Source organism: Nicotiana tabacum, chromosome 6 (genome assembly GCF_000715075.1).
Source record: "Nicotiana tabacum cultivar K326 chromosome 6, ASM71507v2, whole genome shotgun sequence".
In the NCBI taxonomy this organism is placed as follows: Eukaryota; Viridiplantae; Streptophyta; class Magnoliopsida; order Solanales; family Solanaceae; genus Nicotiana; species Nicotiana tabacum.
In genome coordinates, this window is record NC_134085.1 from 111,946,931 (window position 1) to 111,966,269 (window position 19,339).

At 36.7% G+C, this 19,339-nt stretch overlaps 1 protein-coding gene across 2 annotated transcripts; it reads right to left on the bottom strand.

Annotated features, from left to right (window-relative positions):
• Nucleotides 1–114: 114 nt before the first annotated feature.
• Nucleotides 115–7,884, bottom strand: LOC107819685 (protein ORANGE, chloroplastic). Of its 2 annotated transcripts, none has more exons than XM_016645822.2 (8): nucleotides 7,545–7,884; nucleotides 7,301–7,415; nucleotides 6,393–6,509; nucleotides 6,143–6,229; nucleotides 5,881–5,957; nucleotides 1,568–1,695; nucleotides 993–1,129; nucleotides 115–438 (listed from the first exon to the last, which is right to left on the bottom strand). In XM_016645822.2, exons 1-8 carry the CDS (start codon nucleotides 7,739–7,741, stop codon nucleotides 361–363), a joined length of 936 nt encoding a protein of 311 aa, XP_016501308.2. In that variant the 5' UTR covers nucleotides 7,742–7,884; the 3' UTR covers nucleotides 115–360. The 2 variants fall into 2 exon arrangements, with proteins under 2 accessions (XP_016501308.2, XP_016501309.2); XM_016645823.2 differs by having other exon boundaries at nucleotides 7,301–7,401; nucleotides 7,729–7,878.
• Nucleotides 7,885–19,339: the final 11,455 nt, after the last annotated feature.

Genomic DNA, 19,339 nt, shown 5'->3' on the forward strand with positions numbered 1-19,339 from the left:
AAATCGCTGTAGAAGAGACTACGCCAGTGTCAGCATCCTCAGTTAGCAGTCTCATCAGCAGGTTATTAGGGAATCGAGGTTCCATGCCTACGGATTATTATAGTGCTGTGATCTTGAAGTCTATTTATTCCAGGTTGCTTTTTAAGATCTGGAAGATACTTGTATACATAAATTTAGAGCAAATCATGTATTTAGAGCTTCAGCATTATTCGTGTATTTAGAGCAAATCATGTATTTAGAGCTTCAGCAAATCAACCAGGATTTTTTCTAAACTCACGTGTAGTTCGTTTACTGATGATGCTTCATCTAAACTTTACAGCTTCAAAGTTAAAAGTTCAAGTAAGGAAATCTATCTGCTATTTAATCGAAGGGATCAATACGTGGATCATGTTCACTTGCCATAGCCATCCCAGTACAAAGACACGTTGGACACATGACCTGCCAATAATGGAAGCTCATCTTAATTTCATGTAATTCGATAAACTCATAAATTAGAGCTGAAAATCTAAAGAATGATAAATCCAGCAAAACAAAAAAAATTGCTAAGTGTTGCAATATTGATAGGAGATCTATATGATATAACATTGGCTAGTTAGTAGAAAAGTGATGTTTCCATTGTCCACGAACGGCCAATCATAGAAGTCAACCCCCCTCACGGTCATGTTTTCTTTCCATTTTCAAGGCATAAAAACTTGAGCGCTGATGAAAGAGGAAAAGAAGCCAAACCTTAACCAAGGTCAATTTATAATCTAACCTGACAGTGATGTCAATTGTTTAGAACTATCCCCTACCCCTTCCCCTTCCGGATCACAATATTTAAAATTTCATGACATTCTGCAAAGATATCCATATCATATTAAATTGGTGGACCACGTCACTTGACAATTGGGCAGGAAAGTAGAGAAATTCAGTTTACCCAGTCTAATTGATTTGTTACCGCAGAGAGTGGACAATTTGGAGCCAATAAATTCGAAATGTTGTGTTACACTTACCTTTCCTGCGCCTGAACAGTTGGGACACCTTTCTGTATTAGGTGGTGACAGAGGCTTGTCCGCTCCATTAAATTTTGAAACAGGCTCGATAAGAACAAGAGCTCCAGTGCTAGAACATCGAGCACAAGCAAGGTATCCTGCATATACATTTTCCAGCAGAAGCAATAATCATAAGAATCACCTGCATTCTAATTTCTCGCCAGTTGAATGCACTAGACTTCTATTTAGTGTTACACCCTTCGAAAAGCTAAAAAGAAATTCCTTCCAGAATCCAAAGAGTCAAAACAAAGTTACTTCCAGAACCCTAACTTTACATATTCCCAATTAGTGGCGATTAATGGTAGCAAGAAAGTCGCAGCACTTTCTGTGATGGCTGAACTGTTTGAAGAACTCAATTACAAATAACTTGAAAAAGAAGTATTTAAAAAGGGAAAAAAAAAGTCACCAGGAGCATAGGACTTGAGTATGACAACATCGTGATCTCCTCAAAATGTTGTAGAACTACTTCTAATAGGTTGAACCAATTTCCAAAGTAAATAGACTTTTAAGTTTCGAATTATTAACCGATTACATACCAGTTCCAAGACAGTACTTGCATCTCTTATGCTCCTGCTGTTTCACATTATTGATTTCAACAACCATCAATGCAGAGATCACCCCAACCGCACCCCCAGAGAATGATGCCACAATTGGATCAACCTGACTGCAAAGTACATTCAAGTAACTATGAAGTTGTTGCAAACAGATAGACCCACATAGCATTACCCTATCAAAGAATTAGATCTTTCAAGTATATGATATATAACCCAAAAAACTGAAATTTTGATAGTAGTACTTAAAAATGATGAGTTCATTGACTTAATATCATTTTCTGTTTCAAAGTGATTAGCAAGTGTCATCACGTTCCACATCTATCCGACATAAATTAAAAAACTAGTGAGCAATGACTTGTACAGGGTTCTCTAATAATGGCTAATAATGGATCACTGAAGTTTAGTCCAGCATTTGCTTTGCTCCCAGAACTGCTGATCTTAATATCTTACATATGTCTTCCCTCAACAAACAGTAGAAGCAAAAATGAAGGAAGAAAAAGCTGCAGATATTGCATAATTACTTGATCCATTTCCTATTTGTCTCCTGTGTTGGAGAATGGTTTTCAAAGGATGCAACTCTTTTTTTTTTTTGTTTAGTTTTTTTGTTTCTTTGCACAGGCGACTTGTATGAAAGAGTTCAAAGAGAACTTCTGACTTCTTTTTGAGATAAGATGAGTTTCTCAATAATTAGTCAATTGCACACCAAAAGTTTGAGAAGCATTTAATGTGCTCCTGTGAAATTTTATTGGGACAATTATTGGAAAATTTTCTTTGAGAAAGTTTTGGGAGAAAAAAGTGTGTGCTAACATGTTTGTATAGCTTTTTTTTTTGAAGATTTTTGAGTTTTTCCTTTAGAGTGGAGGAAGAAATTTTCCAATAAAAAACTACTTCTTTCTGTTCTTCACTGGAAGTTATTTTAGGAAAAACTCAACAAGCATGTAATTTCTATCATAGATAATGTCTTCATATATCATAAGTGCTTCCACGTACTATTACAACTCATTACTAAAAGAAAAAAGTCTTTGTAGGGTAACTATGGTTGTGAAGAGGGTGGCAAATTTGTTCAAAAAAATAAAAAAAATTATCAAGAATTCTAGCAATTTAAAATTGTGCTTATGAAGTAGGTACCTTGGCTAATCTGCTAAACCAACAGGAATACTATGTTTTGCACAAATATAAGCACCTTTTAAATTGTCATTTTAGCATCCTATATTACGTGACTTTTAACATAAGTGACCTAAATTCAACAACAGACACCTATACGGATTACTAGCAGTGAGAACATAACTTTTTCACCTATGGTTTTGGACCTTCTGTTTTGGTGAACCTTAGTGTTATGAAGCCATTGCTGTTGGTGTCAGAAGTGAATATACTTCATTCCAAAGCAAACACAAATTATCATATGAGAAGCATATTATCTTGCTGGAAAGGACAGGGAATTGGAAAGAGGAAGAAGAAGACTTGGAAGACTGCCTCAATCTGCATCATGCGGACTCTATGGTTGGACTTTCAAAAGAATACCACACTTAAGCTGGGAAATGGGAGAAGCATTAAATGCATGACAATGGAAGACTGATGAGTATCTTTCCCACCTTATTGAATATGTGCTTGAACAAAGAAATCATGGTGGCTGATTGCTTTACAGACACACGAGGGTGTTAGGGATATAGTAGATATGCCCTAGATCCAATATCATATTTGATGATTTGAACATATTTTTGTGAACGTTATTTGATATAAAAATATATGGCATTTGATATTCTTTTATCATAGTTATTTTTAATTGTTTGATTAACTTGATAAGGTCCTTGATTAAATTTTGAGACTTGTCATCGTGATGGAGATCATGATAATGAGAGTAAAGTTTCTTATAATTTAATCTAAATTTGTTCTTGATCGTAAGATTATTAATTTGGACATTAGTAATCCGGTTAGATCAATATTTATGTGATCTTCTTTATGGGATAAAGATTAGTTGATCTCATTAACTAAATCACATAGATAGATGATGCATATAGTGTGCATTGAACCGACTCATTGGATAATTCCTAAGTTAGAATTACCATAAACTGTCAATAGGATATTCTCTTGAAGAATGTGATGTAAGATTTTCCTTTGACCTGAGATCGTCATAGTAATTGACAAGTTATTTGTTGTGTTTTAATACTAGACACCTATGGCCCTATGGCGATAGTTGAAAGGATATTGGGTATAATTGAATAATTGTAGAATTAGTGATTGATCAAGATAGAATCTGTCAACTCTTGGTAATGAGTTTAAGCTCCATGTTGTAATGAATTCTAAACGCCCAAATTAAGACCTTGGCCAGGGCAATTGAATGAAAGAAGAAATGAGTTTCTTAGGTCATTCAATGGTCGATTATATTTGACATGAACACATAGTTGGTCACCTATTTGGATTTGACAGTTGAACCATATCCTAGGGTGACCCAGAGCTATAAGGACAGAAGGAATTACTACATTATTCTTCTACTGGTTCTTGAGAGTAAATTGTATACTTCATGTTATCCGGTCATTAAGAAGTGTTGCTAGACGCCACCCTTGATTAGTATATTGATGTGGTCAATTTACTACCGGTTTAGTATTGAACCTATGGGGTCGCACACTAACGAGTGTTCTGGTCTTTGCTAAAGGATTAATTACTTTATTATTTGATAATTAAATTAAAGAATTCAATTAGTCAAATAAATTTAGTTATTAGTCCAAATGAAATATTATTATACTCTTTGCTAGCACAAGGAATATAATTAATATTGTGAATAAATTGAAGTTTTCTATTTAGAATAGAATGAATATATCTCTTGGTTTGAAATATGTATATGTGATATATATATTTGGTGCTTATAATTAATATATTTATTTATATAAAGATATATGTAAATATTAACAAAGATTCGTTTGTAAAGATCCAAAATTGGATCATCAGGGAAGTCCTTAAAGGACATGTCTGCCGCCTCATCCTATTGAGAATAGGATTTATGTTTTTAAATAAACAATTTATGGAAAGGTTCACTTGAGAATTGGTCTCATAAATCACCGCCTTTGGTTTTCCATAACCAAATAGGGAAAGAATTGGTGTTTATTATATATATACATATAACAAACAAATAACGGGGTTATGAGACAATTCTCTTAAAAGGAGCCACAAACGAAGGGAGATATTTTCTTGTTATTAGCTGAAGGTTTTGAGAAAATTTCAGCATAGTAATTTTTCATTCAATTTGTTCGCGGGTTTCACTGATCAAAGAGTTGATAGCAAGGATCGGTCTCGGTGTGGATACGCATAGAGTCTTCGCATTATCGAAGAAATTTTGAAACGAGACTCTTTGCACCAGGTATGTCTCAGATCCGATCTTTGACATGTAAATAAATTTTAAACACGAAAAGATCTGCCTAGGATTGTTATTGTCTTCCGCTGCGTGTTACGAACATCTATATGCAATCCTTCAGATGGCTTATACAATTCAGAAGATATTCTCTTCCAATGACCGGGAGCTAGGTGAATTACTCATTTTTTTAATTTTTCTGCAACCTATTTCCCTTGATGTTAACATAAAGGACTCACACGTTTGGCAAACTAACAAGAACGAATACTTCGCAGTGAAGAGTTACTACACCCTTTTTTTCTGAGAATGTAACAAAGAGTTACTACACCCTTCTACAGCAGCAAGGAGAGAACTGGGAATTCAATGGCTTTGGAAAATGCTTTGGAGAACAAGTGCACCCCGATGGATTAGCTGCAAAAGAGGCTTGTCTAACTCAAGCTGCTCTCAAAAAAAGAGGCCTATCTCTCTGCAGTAGATGCTTTTATGTGAAGCCTCATACAAACAATCATCTTCTACTTCACTGTAAATTCCCCTAGCCGATATAGTCATGTATGATTAGCATTTTTGGAGTCAGTTGATGCCCCAGGACGACGATGCCTATTATCTTACTGACAAGGACAGGATTGAAAAGAGGAAGAAGGACTTGGAAGACTGCCCCAATATGCATCATCCGGACACTATGGTTGGATAGAAATAATAGACGCTTTGAAGGAAAGAAATTGGATTTATCTTTTGCAAAACATAAAAGTTCACAGATGCTATATTTATGGTGTAGGAGTAGTCTACTGGAAAATTGAACGCTTCTCTTGGAGTTTTTGAAGTCTAATATGCTGTAACTATAGCAATGAACTCGTTGCTATCTTTGTACTTTTGAAGTACCTTCTTGGTACTAATCATCAATAAAGTACTTAACCTTATAGAATAAAAATTTACTATATCATGTACGTACCTCAGTTGCATTGGGAGATGCATGCTTTGGATGAAATCAGCATACGATGTGCCTCCTAATCCCAATTTCAGCTCCAACTATAGCAATAAATGAACAGGCTTTGGATGTTAAGAATAGTAGGCCTCACAAGGCATATATAGGAGTTTGAACTGATTGTTAGCATCTGAGGATTTCTCAGAAATTAATCACAGTTTCACCTAAAGTCAATTGGCCAAATGACAACAATAATAAGAAAAATAAAAACATTAAAAGAAAAACTTACAGTAGGCGCTAGAAGTCCACCAAAAAGCATAATTCCGGCAATGAGTGAGAAACAGGTAGCATAATATTGCTTAAGATTTGCTGATGTCTGCAAAAAAAAAAAAAACATAAAAATGTCATTCAAAATACTGCATATCCTTCAATGCAAAAGAAAAAGAAAGGATCTCCTTACTTTACGAGAACTGGAACTTTAGGTTATTATAAGAGTCTAATCACTACATAAACATTCTGCAACAGCCAAGAATACTTACAAGGGGAGGCAAAAAGGGAATAAATGATGGGAAATTAGGAAGCTCATTTTCTTGTTCATCCGTTAGTATCCCAAGCTCAGCACTTTTTAGCCTTTGTTGTATTCTTAGCCGCCGTACCTGCTCGAGTTTGAAGATACGAGGAATAACAATTTTGACAATGGAAGAATATGAACATCTAATTATGCAACTATAGCAATCAAACCCCTATGTATCTCAACCATAACAAGAAATAATGAGGACAACATTCAAAGGCATATTGTGCTTCATATCAGCAAAAGTTAATAAGAAGATACTCCAATATTTTAGGCAAAAGTGAAAATGAGAGTTAATCAACAAACCAGCTTCTCTGCTATACATGTCAATTTCCCGAGGTCATAAATGTCATGCACTGACATGTCTCCCACATCATCAATTTCTATTTGAAAAATACAGGTACCAAATCAAGTAATTTAACCTTAGTCGTAGCTAAGTGATAAAAGTTTATATTATTGACACGTCTTCCATTCTTCAGTTTTATGCAAACACCGGATGTCTATAAGTTTTTTTTCCTTTCTATTATATAATAGAGATGCAGAAATGCAGGGTAAGGCTGCGTACAATAGACCCTTGTGATTCAGCCCTTTCCCGGACCCCAGGCATAGCGAGAGCTTAGTGCACCGGGCTGCCCTTTATGTCAATTATAAACATTATGATTGACCTTCTATTTCTCCAGTCAATAATATGAATTACGTCCGATCAATAATTATGATACAAAAGGTGCGCGCAAGCTGACTTGAACACCACCGTCATCCAAAGAGAATAATTATCATAGAAAATGTTTGCTATGTTCTATAGACTATAGCTTAATATAGAGCTATTCTTTGAAACATTAAATTGAATAAATAAATAACAGAGGGAGAAAAACAGACCTCCTCCATATGCAAAAATATCTTGTTTCTCCGACTTCTAATATTATCTCGAATTTCTTGCAACTCCATTTTGGCAAAGTCCTCTACTGTCTCTGGCCCTTCTATTATACAAAACCTGTCAAAATAAATCCCAAAACGATCAATTGTCTTCCTTTATAACTTTCTAATAGTTACTCATAAGTCCCTTCAAAACATCAAAATATTCAAAGAACAAATTGATTCCTGAAATTAGAAGATGAATTACCCGGGGGCAGTTATATCGGAGGATTCAGAATCAAAAGAAGTAGTAAATGCAGAGGCATCAGCATCGGAGGCCATGGATCGCCATTTAATATTATTAGTATTATTTCTAAGGTTCCTTCTATAGAGATATCTGGAAGTAGAAGGACAAAACGGCGTCGTTGAGCAAGATAAACACAGTATCCTACCTGAACACACCATTTCTGAGACTCGATAAAAATCAGATCATGAATTCTTTGTGATTAGCGAAGAGGGAGCTAATGGCCGGCTAGCTCATAGGAAGAAGCTGAGCAAAACAAAAGAGAGTGTATGCTCCAGTGGTAGGTATTTTTTTTTGTTATATACCCAAAAAACGTAAACAAGGAAAAGAAATTATATAACACAAATTTGGGTGGTTATACGTGTCACTGGGTCATTCTTGTTTTTGTTATGCTGGACCCACGTTATTAATGGGATGGATTAGATAATTTTTGTTTTTTGTTCTTTTCTGGAAATTTCTATTGTTTGGATAATTTATGGCGAAAAATAGCTAGTTGTAACTCTTTTTCTTTTTGTTATAAATAAAGTGAATGTATATGGATGTTCATTTAATCCATCCATACATTCTATATAATGTACTATTTGGATAGATGCATCTATTAATTTCTAGGATGTATCTAGTGAGTTTTGAGTGTATCTTGTATGGTATAAATAGGATATTCTTTGTCTATGAAAGAACATACAAGAAACACATTTGAATAAGATAACTTGTACATTCTCCTCCTATACATCTTGTCTCTATTACTATATTGTTCTATTTTGCTCTCATTTCTTAACACGTTATCAGCACGAGGTTCTAATCAACTGAGGTTATCTGCTTCATCCGAATTTTATCTTCTTCCAAAAAGAGGTAGTCAGTTTCTTTTCCGATTCAGGTATACATTCATATATTTATAACATTTCTATTAGGATCTTCTTTAACCTGCAATTTAATTACCATATGCATAACTTGTTTTGAATATGATTATAATAATTGCATTGGTATGAAAGTAATAAGTTTCAGTTAAATTATTTTCATTATATAAACTACGAAGATGTTTAATCCGACACATAAATAAATAAGTATTAAAATTGAATTACAATAATTAGAGTAATTAAGCCCACATCCAAATATTCTAAAGAATATGCATTTAGAAGGAATTCTTGCAAAATTTTCAAAAGATTTAAATGTGTCTTCAATAAATTTATCACCTAAGTGTACAAACTAATTAATGACTTTAACGACTTAACTATTAGATGAATCGTGTTGAATGTTAAAACTTGTCAGAATTGATATCATCTAGTTTTATGCCTACTTAGCTTATTGAAACGTATTCTAAGTAGAACAAAATTATACTAGTACATATTAATTCAACTTATTTATTCTATGAAAATATACTTACATGCCTAAAGTTTTTGTGGGTAATATTAAACATTAATTTATCATCGCACTGCACATAATTGTTTGTTTGATAATTATACATATAGAATATTAATACACGATTATGTACTGCACTGAATTTTTCATTGATAATAATTCTTGTCATTCTAATTCACTTATTTCTATGATAGTTTCACTATGTCGAATTTGTCAAAACTTGAACTTATGGCACTTGACATCTCTGGAAATAACTATTTGCCATAGGTACTTGATGCTGAAATTCACCTTGACGCTAAAGGTCTTGGTGACACTATTAAAGAAGGAAATGAAGCATCAAGTCAGGATAAGGCGAAAGCCATGATTTTTCTTCGCCATCATATCGATGAAGGGTTAAAAAGTGAATATTTAACCTTGAAAGATCCATTTCAATTATGGACTAGTTTGAAGGAACGATATGACCACCTAAAGGCCACGGTATTGCCAAGAGCTCGTCGTGAGTGGATGCACTTACGGCTATAAGATTATAAGACCATAAGTGAATATAATTCTGTTGTATATATAATAATTTCCCAACTAAAATTATGTGGGGAACCTATGAATGATGAGGACATGCTGGAAAAGACTCTTTCCATTTTTCATGCCTCAAATATGGTGTTACAGCAGCAATACCGTGAAAAGGACTTTAAGAAATATTCTGAGTTAATTTCATGCCTTTTGGTGGCTGAACAACATAATGCCCTTTTAATAAAAAATCATGAATCCCGCCCCACTAGATCAGCTCCATTTCCAGAAGCGAATCTGGGAACGATAGATCCACTAAAAAAAGACAAAATAATTATCGTGACCGTATAAATATACATGGGCGTGGCAAGGGGCGAAATAATAATCGTCATAGTAGTGGTTGTTATAAACAAGAAAGGGTTCTCAGAAAAATTCTTCAAAAGGCAAAGGTGATGTTTGTCACCGATGTGGTATGAAAAATTATTGGGCACGAATTTGTCGTACACTTGAACATTCTATCAAACTTTATCAAGCATCTATAAAAAGGAAACAAAATAAAGTTGAGACTCACTTGACTTTTCAAAATTAAGTTGAGGCGGGCCCTATGAATAATCATGATAAAGTTGAAGCAAACCTTGCCTATAAAAATGATATTTTTGAAGGCCTTGCATATATTACTCATTTAGAAAATGGAGACTTCTTTGAGCATCATAATTGAAGACTTATTATTGGGAAAAATTATAAGAATAAATGTATTTTTTTTATGAAGTTCATATTTTGAATAAAACTTTTTATGTTGTCAGTATTTAATTTCATAAATGTAGTTTCTTTTGTTCTTAAATTTTTCAATATTACTTATGATGTATTTTTTCTTCTTCTTGAAGAATATGAAAACTTCCCGGTCTTCAGTTGGCCGTATGAATAATAAAGAAGAAATATGTCTTCTGGATAGTGCTACGACACACATCATATTAAAAGATAAGAGATATTTCTCTTATTTGATTATGAAGGAAGCCAATATCATAACAATATTTGGTAGTACAAAATTAATTGAGGGCTCTGGAAGAGCGACTGTATTACTACCAGGAGAAACTATATTGGTTGTTAATGATGCATTATATTATAGTAGGCCTTAAAGAAACTTGTTGAGTTTCAAAGATATTCGCCAAAATAGCTATCATATTGAGACCACCATAGGAAAGGTTGAATACCTTTATATTACTATAATAAAAGCGAAAAATAAGTATGTGCTTGAAAAGCTTACCGCATTTTCCTCCGGATTATTGTGACGACCAGGCCGGTCGTCTTAAGAAGTAACACCCCGATCCCCTATTAACTGTTTTCCCCAAGTTTAATTCTGCTAATTTAATTTGTTGGGATGTTCAGTTGTGAGTTTCGGAGAGTTTTGGGACACTTAGCCCCTGAATGAGAGCTTAAGTGTTGGAAAATTGACCGTAGCCGGAACAGTGTGAAGACGGCCTCATAATGGAAATCTGATGGTTCCGTTAGCTCCATTGGGTGATTTTGGGGTTAGGAGCGTGTTCGGATTGTGTTTTGGAGGTCCGTAGCTAAATTAGGCTTGAAATGCTGAAAGTTGAATTTTGGAAGTTTCCGGTTCGATAGTGAGATTTTGATCCGAGGGTCGGAATGGAATTTCGAGAGTTGCAGTAGTTCCATTAATTCATTTTGGATGTGTGTGCAAAATTTCAGGTCATTTGGAGGTGGTTTGGTTGGGTTTTTGATCGAAAGCGTATATTTGAGGAAATTTGGAGTTCTTAGGCTTAAATCCTTGATTAATTCAAGTTTTCGATGTTGTTTTAGGTGTTTTAAGGATTGGTACAAGTTTGAACAAGGTATTATGTGACGTTGGTGTTTTTGATTGAGGTCCCGGAGGCCTTAGGATGATTTTGGATGGTTGACGGAAAGATTTTGAAGTTAGAGATTTCAGAAAAAATTGCTGGTGTCTGTCATAACCGCACCTGCGGTTTGGGTTCCGCAGGTGCGGAGCCGCAGAAGCGGCGTATGAGCCGTAGAAGCAGATTCTCGATTCTCCTTCAGGTTCCGCAGATACGGTTTCGCATATGTGAAAGAAGTGTGAGCACGTGATTTTTGCTTCACGAAAAACTACTCCAAAAGAAATCAAAATTAAAACAAATTTCCTTGGTGTACAATTTTTAGAATTTGCGTGGTATTTTTGGATAATTATTTGTGTTTTTATCTGTGAATGTTTATCCTGTTTTAATTAATTAAAATACAAAAACAAAAATATGTTGCATGCATATTTAGGATTTGATTGTGCATTTAGGAACTAATCGAACCATAATTTGGTTTTAAAAGAAGAAAATCACAAAAATATGCATTTAGTCTATTTTATGTCATTTAAAGTGTGTCATTGTGTGATTTTATTTTAATTAAATGTTTTAACTTGTGTGCTAATTGTTGTTAAGAGTTAATTAATATTTTGTAGTTTAATTTTGGTTTTACAATTTATTTTTAGAATTTTTGTTAATTATTAATTAAAAGAAGAAAATGAAAAGAGTTGAAAATATAAGGCAAATCGGATTTGGGCCAAAATTTTAGACCAAAAATCAGGCCCAAACATTCAAAAGACCCGGTCCATTTCAGCCAGTCCCTCAGAAGACTCGAACGACGTCGTTTCTGAGTCTCAAATCTGCGCCGTTGATTTGTTTCAATCAAACGATCCAGTTCAGCCCCTGCATAATTGAAACGACGCCGTTTTAGGTGATCAGATCTGAGCCGTTCATCTATCTTGATCCAACGGCCTCAAGGCCTCCTCTATACCCGACCCATTTTCACCCAAGGTCGGCCCAATTTCGTATAGAGACCAAATGGCGTCGTGCCATTAAATGAAACGATCCAGGCCGTCAATCGTGCTTGATCGAACGGCCAGGATCAAACAACCCCGCCCCTATATAAACTCAACCTCCTACCCCAGCCCCCTAACCAAACACCCTCCCTCGTCTTCCTGTTCATCGTCTCAACTCAGAGACCTAACCAAACACTCCTCACCGAAACCCTAGCCGCCATGACACCCCACCGCCTAAAACCCGGCGGCAACAACGCCGCCGGTCACCAAATCAACACCATAAGACCATCAGACCACCCTCGCTCCAAATATGTTAACCATCTGGCTCGAATCTTCCTGAAACTCCTCGAATCTTCATTTGAAGATTCGAGCCAAACATGAACCTACCCCAATCCACTCCAAATTCATACCAGGCAACCCCCAGACCTCCCTCATACCATAAATGACTTTGGTTCCGTTCAAATCTGCCTAGAAACGTTCGAACCCTAAATCGAAAACCAGGAACCCTAGAAATTCCAAATCATGGAATCCGTCCAAATTAAGTGAGGATTTGGGGTCTAATCGACCTTAATCGAAGTGTTCTCAGTTGAGAACACTTTGACTAAGGTCTGTTCGACCTCAAAGTGTCCGAGTCCGAGTTCGAGCCTGGGTCCGTATAGTTCTGATGTTCTGAGGTATTTTTCTTTTTCCCTTATTCTGTGTTCATGTTTTTTTATCTGTGTATCTGTTTAGTTTAGTTTTGTTGATTTTTCCATTCTTTATCAATTCATCTTCTCATCCCCAGTAACCTTTTTATTTGGTCGATTTTTCTGTTTGTTGATTAATTGTACCTGTTATAAACTACACATTCGATTTGATTAATGTCGTCGAATAATTAGTTTCATAAGTCCCCTATTTTGTCCAAAGCCATGAATCACCCTGTTTGTATATTTGATTGTGTTTGTTGTTACCAATTGTGTATGTATAATCGATTAATAAGTTGCGTCGACAATTAGTTTCTTGTTAGTCCCTGTTTCTGTCAATACCACTGAAATTACCCGTGAATTGCCTGATTCTTTATTTCTGATTGTTTAGTGTCAATTGTAATATGTAATCGATTAATTAAGCTTCGTTGATTAGGTCGTTCGTATAGTTTGAATCATTTGGCATTCTGTCGTTTATAGTTTTTCAATTGTTAGTTGTCTGATTAATTAAGATTCTGTTTGATTATAAGCATTGTTCTGAATTACTGAAACTCTTGTATTTGATGTATTTTTCTGTCTTAAATTACTAGCTGGAATTGGTTTATAGCTGTAGTAATTTAGGTGATCATCTGGGAATTAGTTTAGTCAATGCTTAGCTTTCCTCCTTAGGTGAGTTGGTACAACTGATGGGTAGTAGTTTCAGGCATAATTTAAGGAGTAATTTAGGAATGTGGGACCCTCAATAATCAATAGACAGGCTGCTAAGGGCTTAATTGAGAAAAAAGTTAGTGGATTTAAAAAAGAGAGGGGACAATTTCAAGTGGGATTGAATAGTTAATAGACCACTAATAGTGGAAGACCACTTTTTAAGTTTTGACTATCCATCAGGGCCTAAAGATCCGGCAAAGATAAGGGGATTGAAAGACTTAGAGAATAAAAAAAGGGGGGTTAGACATTCGGCCATAAAAAGGGGACAGAGATAGACTTGAAGGGAGGGGAGTCAGAATTTAAGGGTTAAACACTAACTGGTCTTTCAATCTAAAAAAGGTGAGTAATTTAAGAACTAAAAACTGAAAGAGTGAGGTTTTGCTTTGACTACTAAAAAATCAGAATTAGTGTTGGTTTTTTTGTTGAATTGAAGTTATGAGTTTCTTTCCTTAAGAGTCTGAAAGAGAGAGTCAGAAATCGATTGTCCTATTGCATTTCTGGTTCACTTTGTTTCTGCCCGTTGATTGTTGTTGGTGTTTCTAGGCTTTCATTTGGTTTGTTCCTTGAGTTTGGTTGGTTATTTGTTATTGTTTCATTGGGGTGTTGCTGGAATTCTGCTAGTTTTATTAAACACTGTTACTGGGCTGTTCTATTTCCGTTACTGTTGTTGTTGCTACTGCTCCTGCTGATCCTTTTCTTCCTTTTCCTTGTGGTCCCTTTCCAGGTACACATTTCTGAGATTAGTTCTGATGTGACTTCAAACTGCAAAAATGCTGAATTAAAATGCTTAACAGATTGCCTATTAAAGTGTGTTCAATTAATGTATTAGAATGTACATTAGGAAATATTGTATATGTTTATGCTCGTCTTAGATATGTATTTACATTGTACAACTATACTAAAAATTGGACTGTACCTAGAACTATTCTAAGTAGTTTGAACTATTTTCTATATGCCTATGGGTACATGAATTGATAGATAGTCATTACTGGAAATTATTTGATTTAGTTTAATTAGTGAAGTATAATTCTGAATTCATGCAAACTGGAATAGAAATGAGTCAAAGCTTGTGAATTTTAAATCATGTTAGTAATGGAGATCTGTAAATATTAGGCAGAATCAAAAATGGCCAGTAATTTCGTAGAATCAGTAGGCCCACTATATTTTAAGTTAGGATCGTAGTAGTAATTGCTAAGATCATTAATCCAATAGGCATGAGTTGAGTTCAAACAAGACGAGTTAACGATTAAGTTTAACAAACTTTCGAATAAACATTAGTGATTAAGGTTAATTCTAGTTTCAAATAGTTGTAAACAATTAATTCCAACGATTCAATTCATCTAACAATGTGGGTTTAAATTAGTTAGAGGATAATTAGTTTATTTTGGTAATATTATTTGTAAATTCTGTATTCTATTTATAATTTCAATTTTAGTAATATTCAATTATAGAATAAGACATGAAACAATCTCCCTTTGTCTCGATTGCAATTTTCAGTTTGCATTTGTCTTAATCCGATAAATATGTAGCGGCCTTTTCAAGCATGTAACTAACTAGGATTTTTCTCTTTTTTAGAGACTAACTTAAATAGAAAAAATGTAGTCACTTTAGGATTATCCTTTTAAAATAAACGAGATGAGCCTCACCAAATAAAACGCACGAGCTGCGGGGCCCTCAATAATTGGTTAATAATTGTATAGACTTCGGGATCGGCCACTTACTGAATTTCACGGCTTTTTCCCAAAAATAACAATGTGTTAGTCTCTTTAGGCGCATATTTTAATAATGTTATCTCCCTAAATTCGGGTGCACATTTATGTGGCCCAAATCCAAATCTCAACGTCGTCGAAACGTGTCAATAACCACGGGTGCATTGATGTGACGTGGTTCGAGACCCGTTTTCACGACGTTGTAAGTTTTTTTTTAAAAATAAATAAATAATAAAAGCGATTCAAAGTTAAAATTGGCACATAAGTTCATAATTGTTAAAATGAGATAATTAAGCTAAATACGACAGTTGAGCGACCGTGCTAGAACCACGGATTTCGGGAATGCCTAACACCTTCTCCCGGGTTAACAGAATTCATTATCCGGATTTCTGGTTCGCGGATTGTAATACAGAGTCATTCTTTTCCTCTATTCGGGATTAAAACCGGTGACTTGGGACACCATAAATCTCCCAAGTGGCGACTCTGATTCTTAAATAATAAATCCCGTTTCGATTGTCCTTCAATTGGAAAAACTCCACTTACCCCTTACGCCCCTGCGGGCGCAGGTAAAATGGAGGTGTGACAAGAAGTATCGCAGATGCGGCTCCTGGGTTGTTTAATGAAAGTCACAGATACTACAAGTGATCTGCAGAAGCGGGACCGCAGATGCGGTCCTATAGCCGCAAATGCGAGAATGTCTGGGCACAACATATAAATAGTTGCCTTTGCGAAAATTGGCTATTCTTCCACCATTTTTGTCCGGGTTTGAAGCTTCTAAGAGGGGTTTTTGAGGAAATCAAAGTAAAATCACTTGGAGGTAATGTCCTCGACTTCATAACGCATTTCTATGTGATTAAAGACCTAATTAATGGTGAAAATTTTGGGAAAGATGGTTAATTAGGGTTTGAGTTTAAGAGACCTTTAATTGAGGATTTGAGGGGTCATTTGGACTCCGATTTTGGTGTTCTTGTTATGTATAGACTCGTGAGAGTATGAGGTTTCTGAAAATATAAATTTCACCCGATTCTGAGACGTTGGCTTGAGGGGCATTTTGGTCATTTTACATGATTTCGCGTATTAACTTAGAATTTAATTGTAGAATCAGTTACTTGAAGTGTTATTTACAATATGCAATTAAATTGAATAGATTTGGGCCACTTGAAGTCGGATACTCGTGAAAAAAGTGTGGTTTCAAGTTGATTTTGAGCCGGTTCGAGGTAAGTGGCTTGTCTAACCTTGTGTAGGGGACCTTCCCCTTAAGATTGGTATACTTGGTAATTGAAATGCCTTGTACGTGAGGTGACGAGTGTGTACTTGAGCTAATTATTGGAAATTCAGTTTTTCTTAAGTAATTACTAGTATGTTTCTGTTCCCGTTTCTATTTCTTGCACTATAGAGTCTGTTGTTAGCTTAGGAAAGCATGTCTAAGTGACTTAATTTGATTTATTTGATTTAACCTGCCTTACTTGGATTCTATGCAGCATGCTACGCTAGAATCACTTGTTGCCTTAATATGAAATCTTGCCATTTCTGTATATCTTCCTGTTGTTGTTGTGTATTTATTTTGGGACTACGGGTTAGATTCCCGGTAGATCTCCCTGCATATTTACTTTGGGACTATGGGTTAGATTCCCGGTAGATCCCCCTGCATATTTACTTTGGGACTACGAGTTAGATTTCCGGCAGATCCCCTTGCACAGTTATATGGAACTACGGGAATGCACCCGGTAGATTCCCCAGTACTGGGTATTTACATTTGGGACTACGGAACGGGATTTCGGTAGATCCCCGCACACTATGAGTTGGACTACGGGACGGTATCCCGAGAGATCCGTTGAATATATATATATGATGGACTACGGGACGGCATCCCGGGAGATCCACTGGATATGTAAAGATGGGACTACAGGACGGTATCCTGGTAGGTCCCCGATTGTTACTATCGGTGCTGAGTTGTATTTCCTTTCCATGCTTACCTGGTTCTGTATAGTTGTTGTTGTTCTGTTCACCCTGTGTTATTTTACTGTTGTACTCATTATACTGTTTCGTTCTATACTGTTAACCTTTACATTTTATTTAATCTCAATAAGGCCCTGACCTTCCTCGTCACTACCCAACCAAGGTTAGGCTTGGCACTTACTGAGTACCGTTGTGGTGTACTCATGCCTCTTCTGCGCATGTTTTTCCTGAGTAGACCCAGGTACCGCTGATCAGGCCTACTATCGTTGAGGGAGGCGATTGCGTAGAGACTCCGAGGTACATCTGCCGCGTCCGCAGACCAAGGAGTCCTTTCTATTCTTGCCTTTAGTATTTAGCCCTTCTGTACTTTTCTATTCTTTATTAGAAATTTCGGAGTTAAAGCTATGTAGTATTTCTTTCTTAGCTTGTGATTCATGGGTTTTCGGGTCTTGGATTTATGTTTGGTGTTGAGAGTTAAACATGGTGTATACCGAGCAGCACATTTACACACTGTTATTGCTTTATTTCTGTTTTTAAATTGTTTTACTTCCGCAAGTTTGGTTATCTTTCGCAAAGTTAGGCTTACCTAGTCGTAGAGACTAGGTGCCATCACGATGGTTTACGGAGGGTGAACCGGGGTTGTGACAAGTTGGTATCAGAGCTCTAGGTTCATAGGAGTCATGGATCACAAGCTGGTTTATTAGAGTCTTATTGATCGGTACGGAGACGTCTCTACTTATCTACGAGAGGCTATGTAACTATTAGGAAAATTCTACTTCATTTGGTTTCCTTGTCGTATGATATTTTGAGATCACCATTCTAAACTTTTGTCTTCTATTCTCTCACAGATGGTGAGGACACGTGCTACCCAAGATGATCAGGCACCCGCACACCCTACTGTAGCCGTCAGAGGCCGGGGCCGAGGTAGAGGCCGAGGATGCGCACGTGGTGCAGCTAGAGCACCTGTGCGAGCTGCCGCCAAGGTACCACCAGCAGATCCAACCGGAGTCCAGGCACCTGACACACCTACTACTACTACTACGCCAGCACTTCAGGAGACTCCGGCACAGTTTATGAGCATGTACACCACTCTGGCTCAGGCAAGGTTGCTTCCCCTTGCTGCAGCTACATCCTAGGCGGGGGGAGGAGCACAGACTCCCGCCGCCCATACTCCTGAGCAGCGAGTGCATGTCGAGCAAGTCCTTGAGATTATTCTTGTACCGCCTGCAGTGCCAGCTCAGCCCGAGGATAGGGCAGCTGCTTCCGAGGATGAGCAATTGAGGCTTGAGAGGTTCAAGAAGTACAAGCCTCCTGTATTTAGCGGTTTAGCATCAGAGGATGCTCTGGGGTTCCTTGATGAGTGTTACTACATTCTCCACACCATGGGTGTCTCAAGATTGAGTGGGGTTTCTTTCACCGCCTTCCAGCTTTGAGGAGCCGCTTATGAGTGGTGGCATACCTATGAGCTAGACAGTCCAGATGAGGCTGCTTCACTAACTTGGACTCGGTTTTCAGATCTGTTCCTGAGGGAGTATGTTCCTCAGAGCCTTAGGGACGCATGGCGTGTAGAGTTTGAGCATTTACGCCAAGGTGCTATGACTATTTCAGAGTATGTTGTCCGTTACACCAGTTTGGCTAGGCATGCACCAGCCTTGGTTGCTACTGTTCGCGAGAGAGTTCGCCGATTTATTGAGGGGCTTATTCCTCCCATCAGATCTAGCATGGCTCATGAGTTGGAGATGGATATTTCTTATCAGCATGTGTTGAGCATCACTAGGAGGATTGAGGGTATGCATGCTAGGGAGAGAGAGGCCAAGAGGTCTCGAGAGTCGGGTCATTACTTTGGTGATCTACCCTAGCTGCAGGTCGTTATGGTAGGGGTTATATGAGTCGCCCTGTTCATTCAGCTCTTCCAGCAGCCAGTGGTATTCCAGCTCCTCCTAGACCTCATGAGCCTTATTATGCACCACCGGTGTCTAGCGCGCCTCCTACGCGGGGTGCTTTTAAAGGTTA

Coding starts and splice junctions, on each gene's coding strand:
- LOC107819685 (XM_016645822.2), bottom strand. CDS start 7,741: ATGGTGTGTTCAGGTAGGATACTGTGTTTATCTTGCTCAACGACGCCG. Junction 6,510..7,300: donor TATTTTTGCATATGGAGGAG/GTCTGTTTTTCT, acceptor AAACTCGAGCAG/GTACGGCGGCTAAGAATACA. Junction 5,958..6,142: donor GTGGACTTCTAGCGCCTACT/GTAAGTTTTTCT, acceptor TTATTGCTATAG/TTGGAGCTGAAATTGGGATT.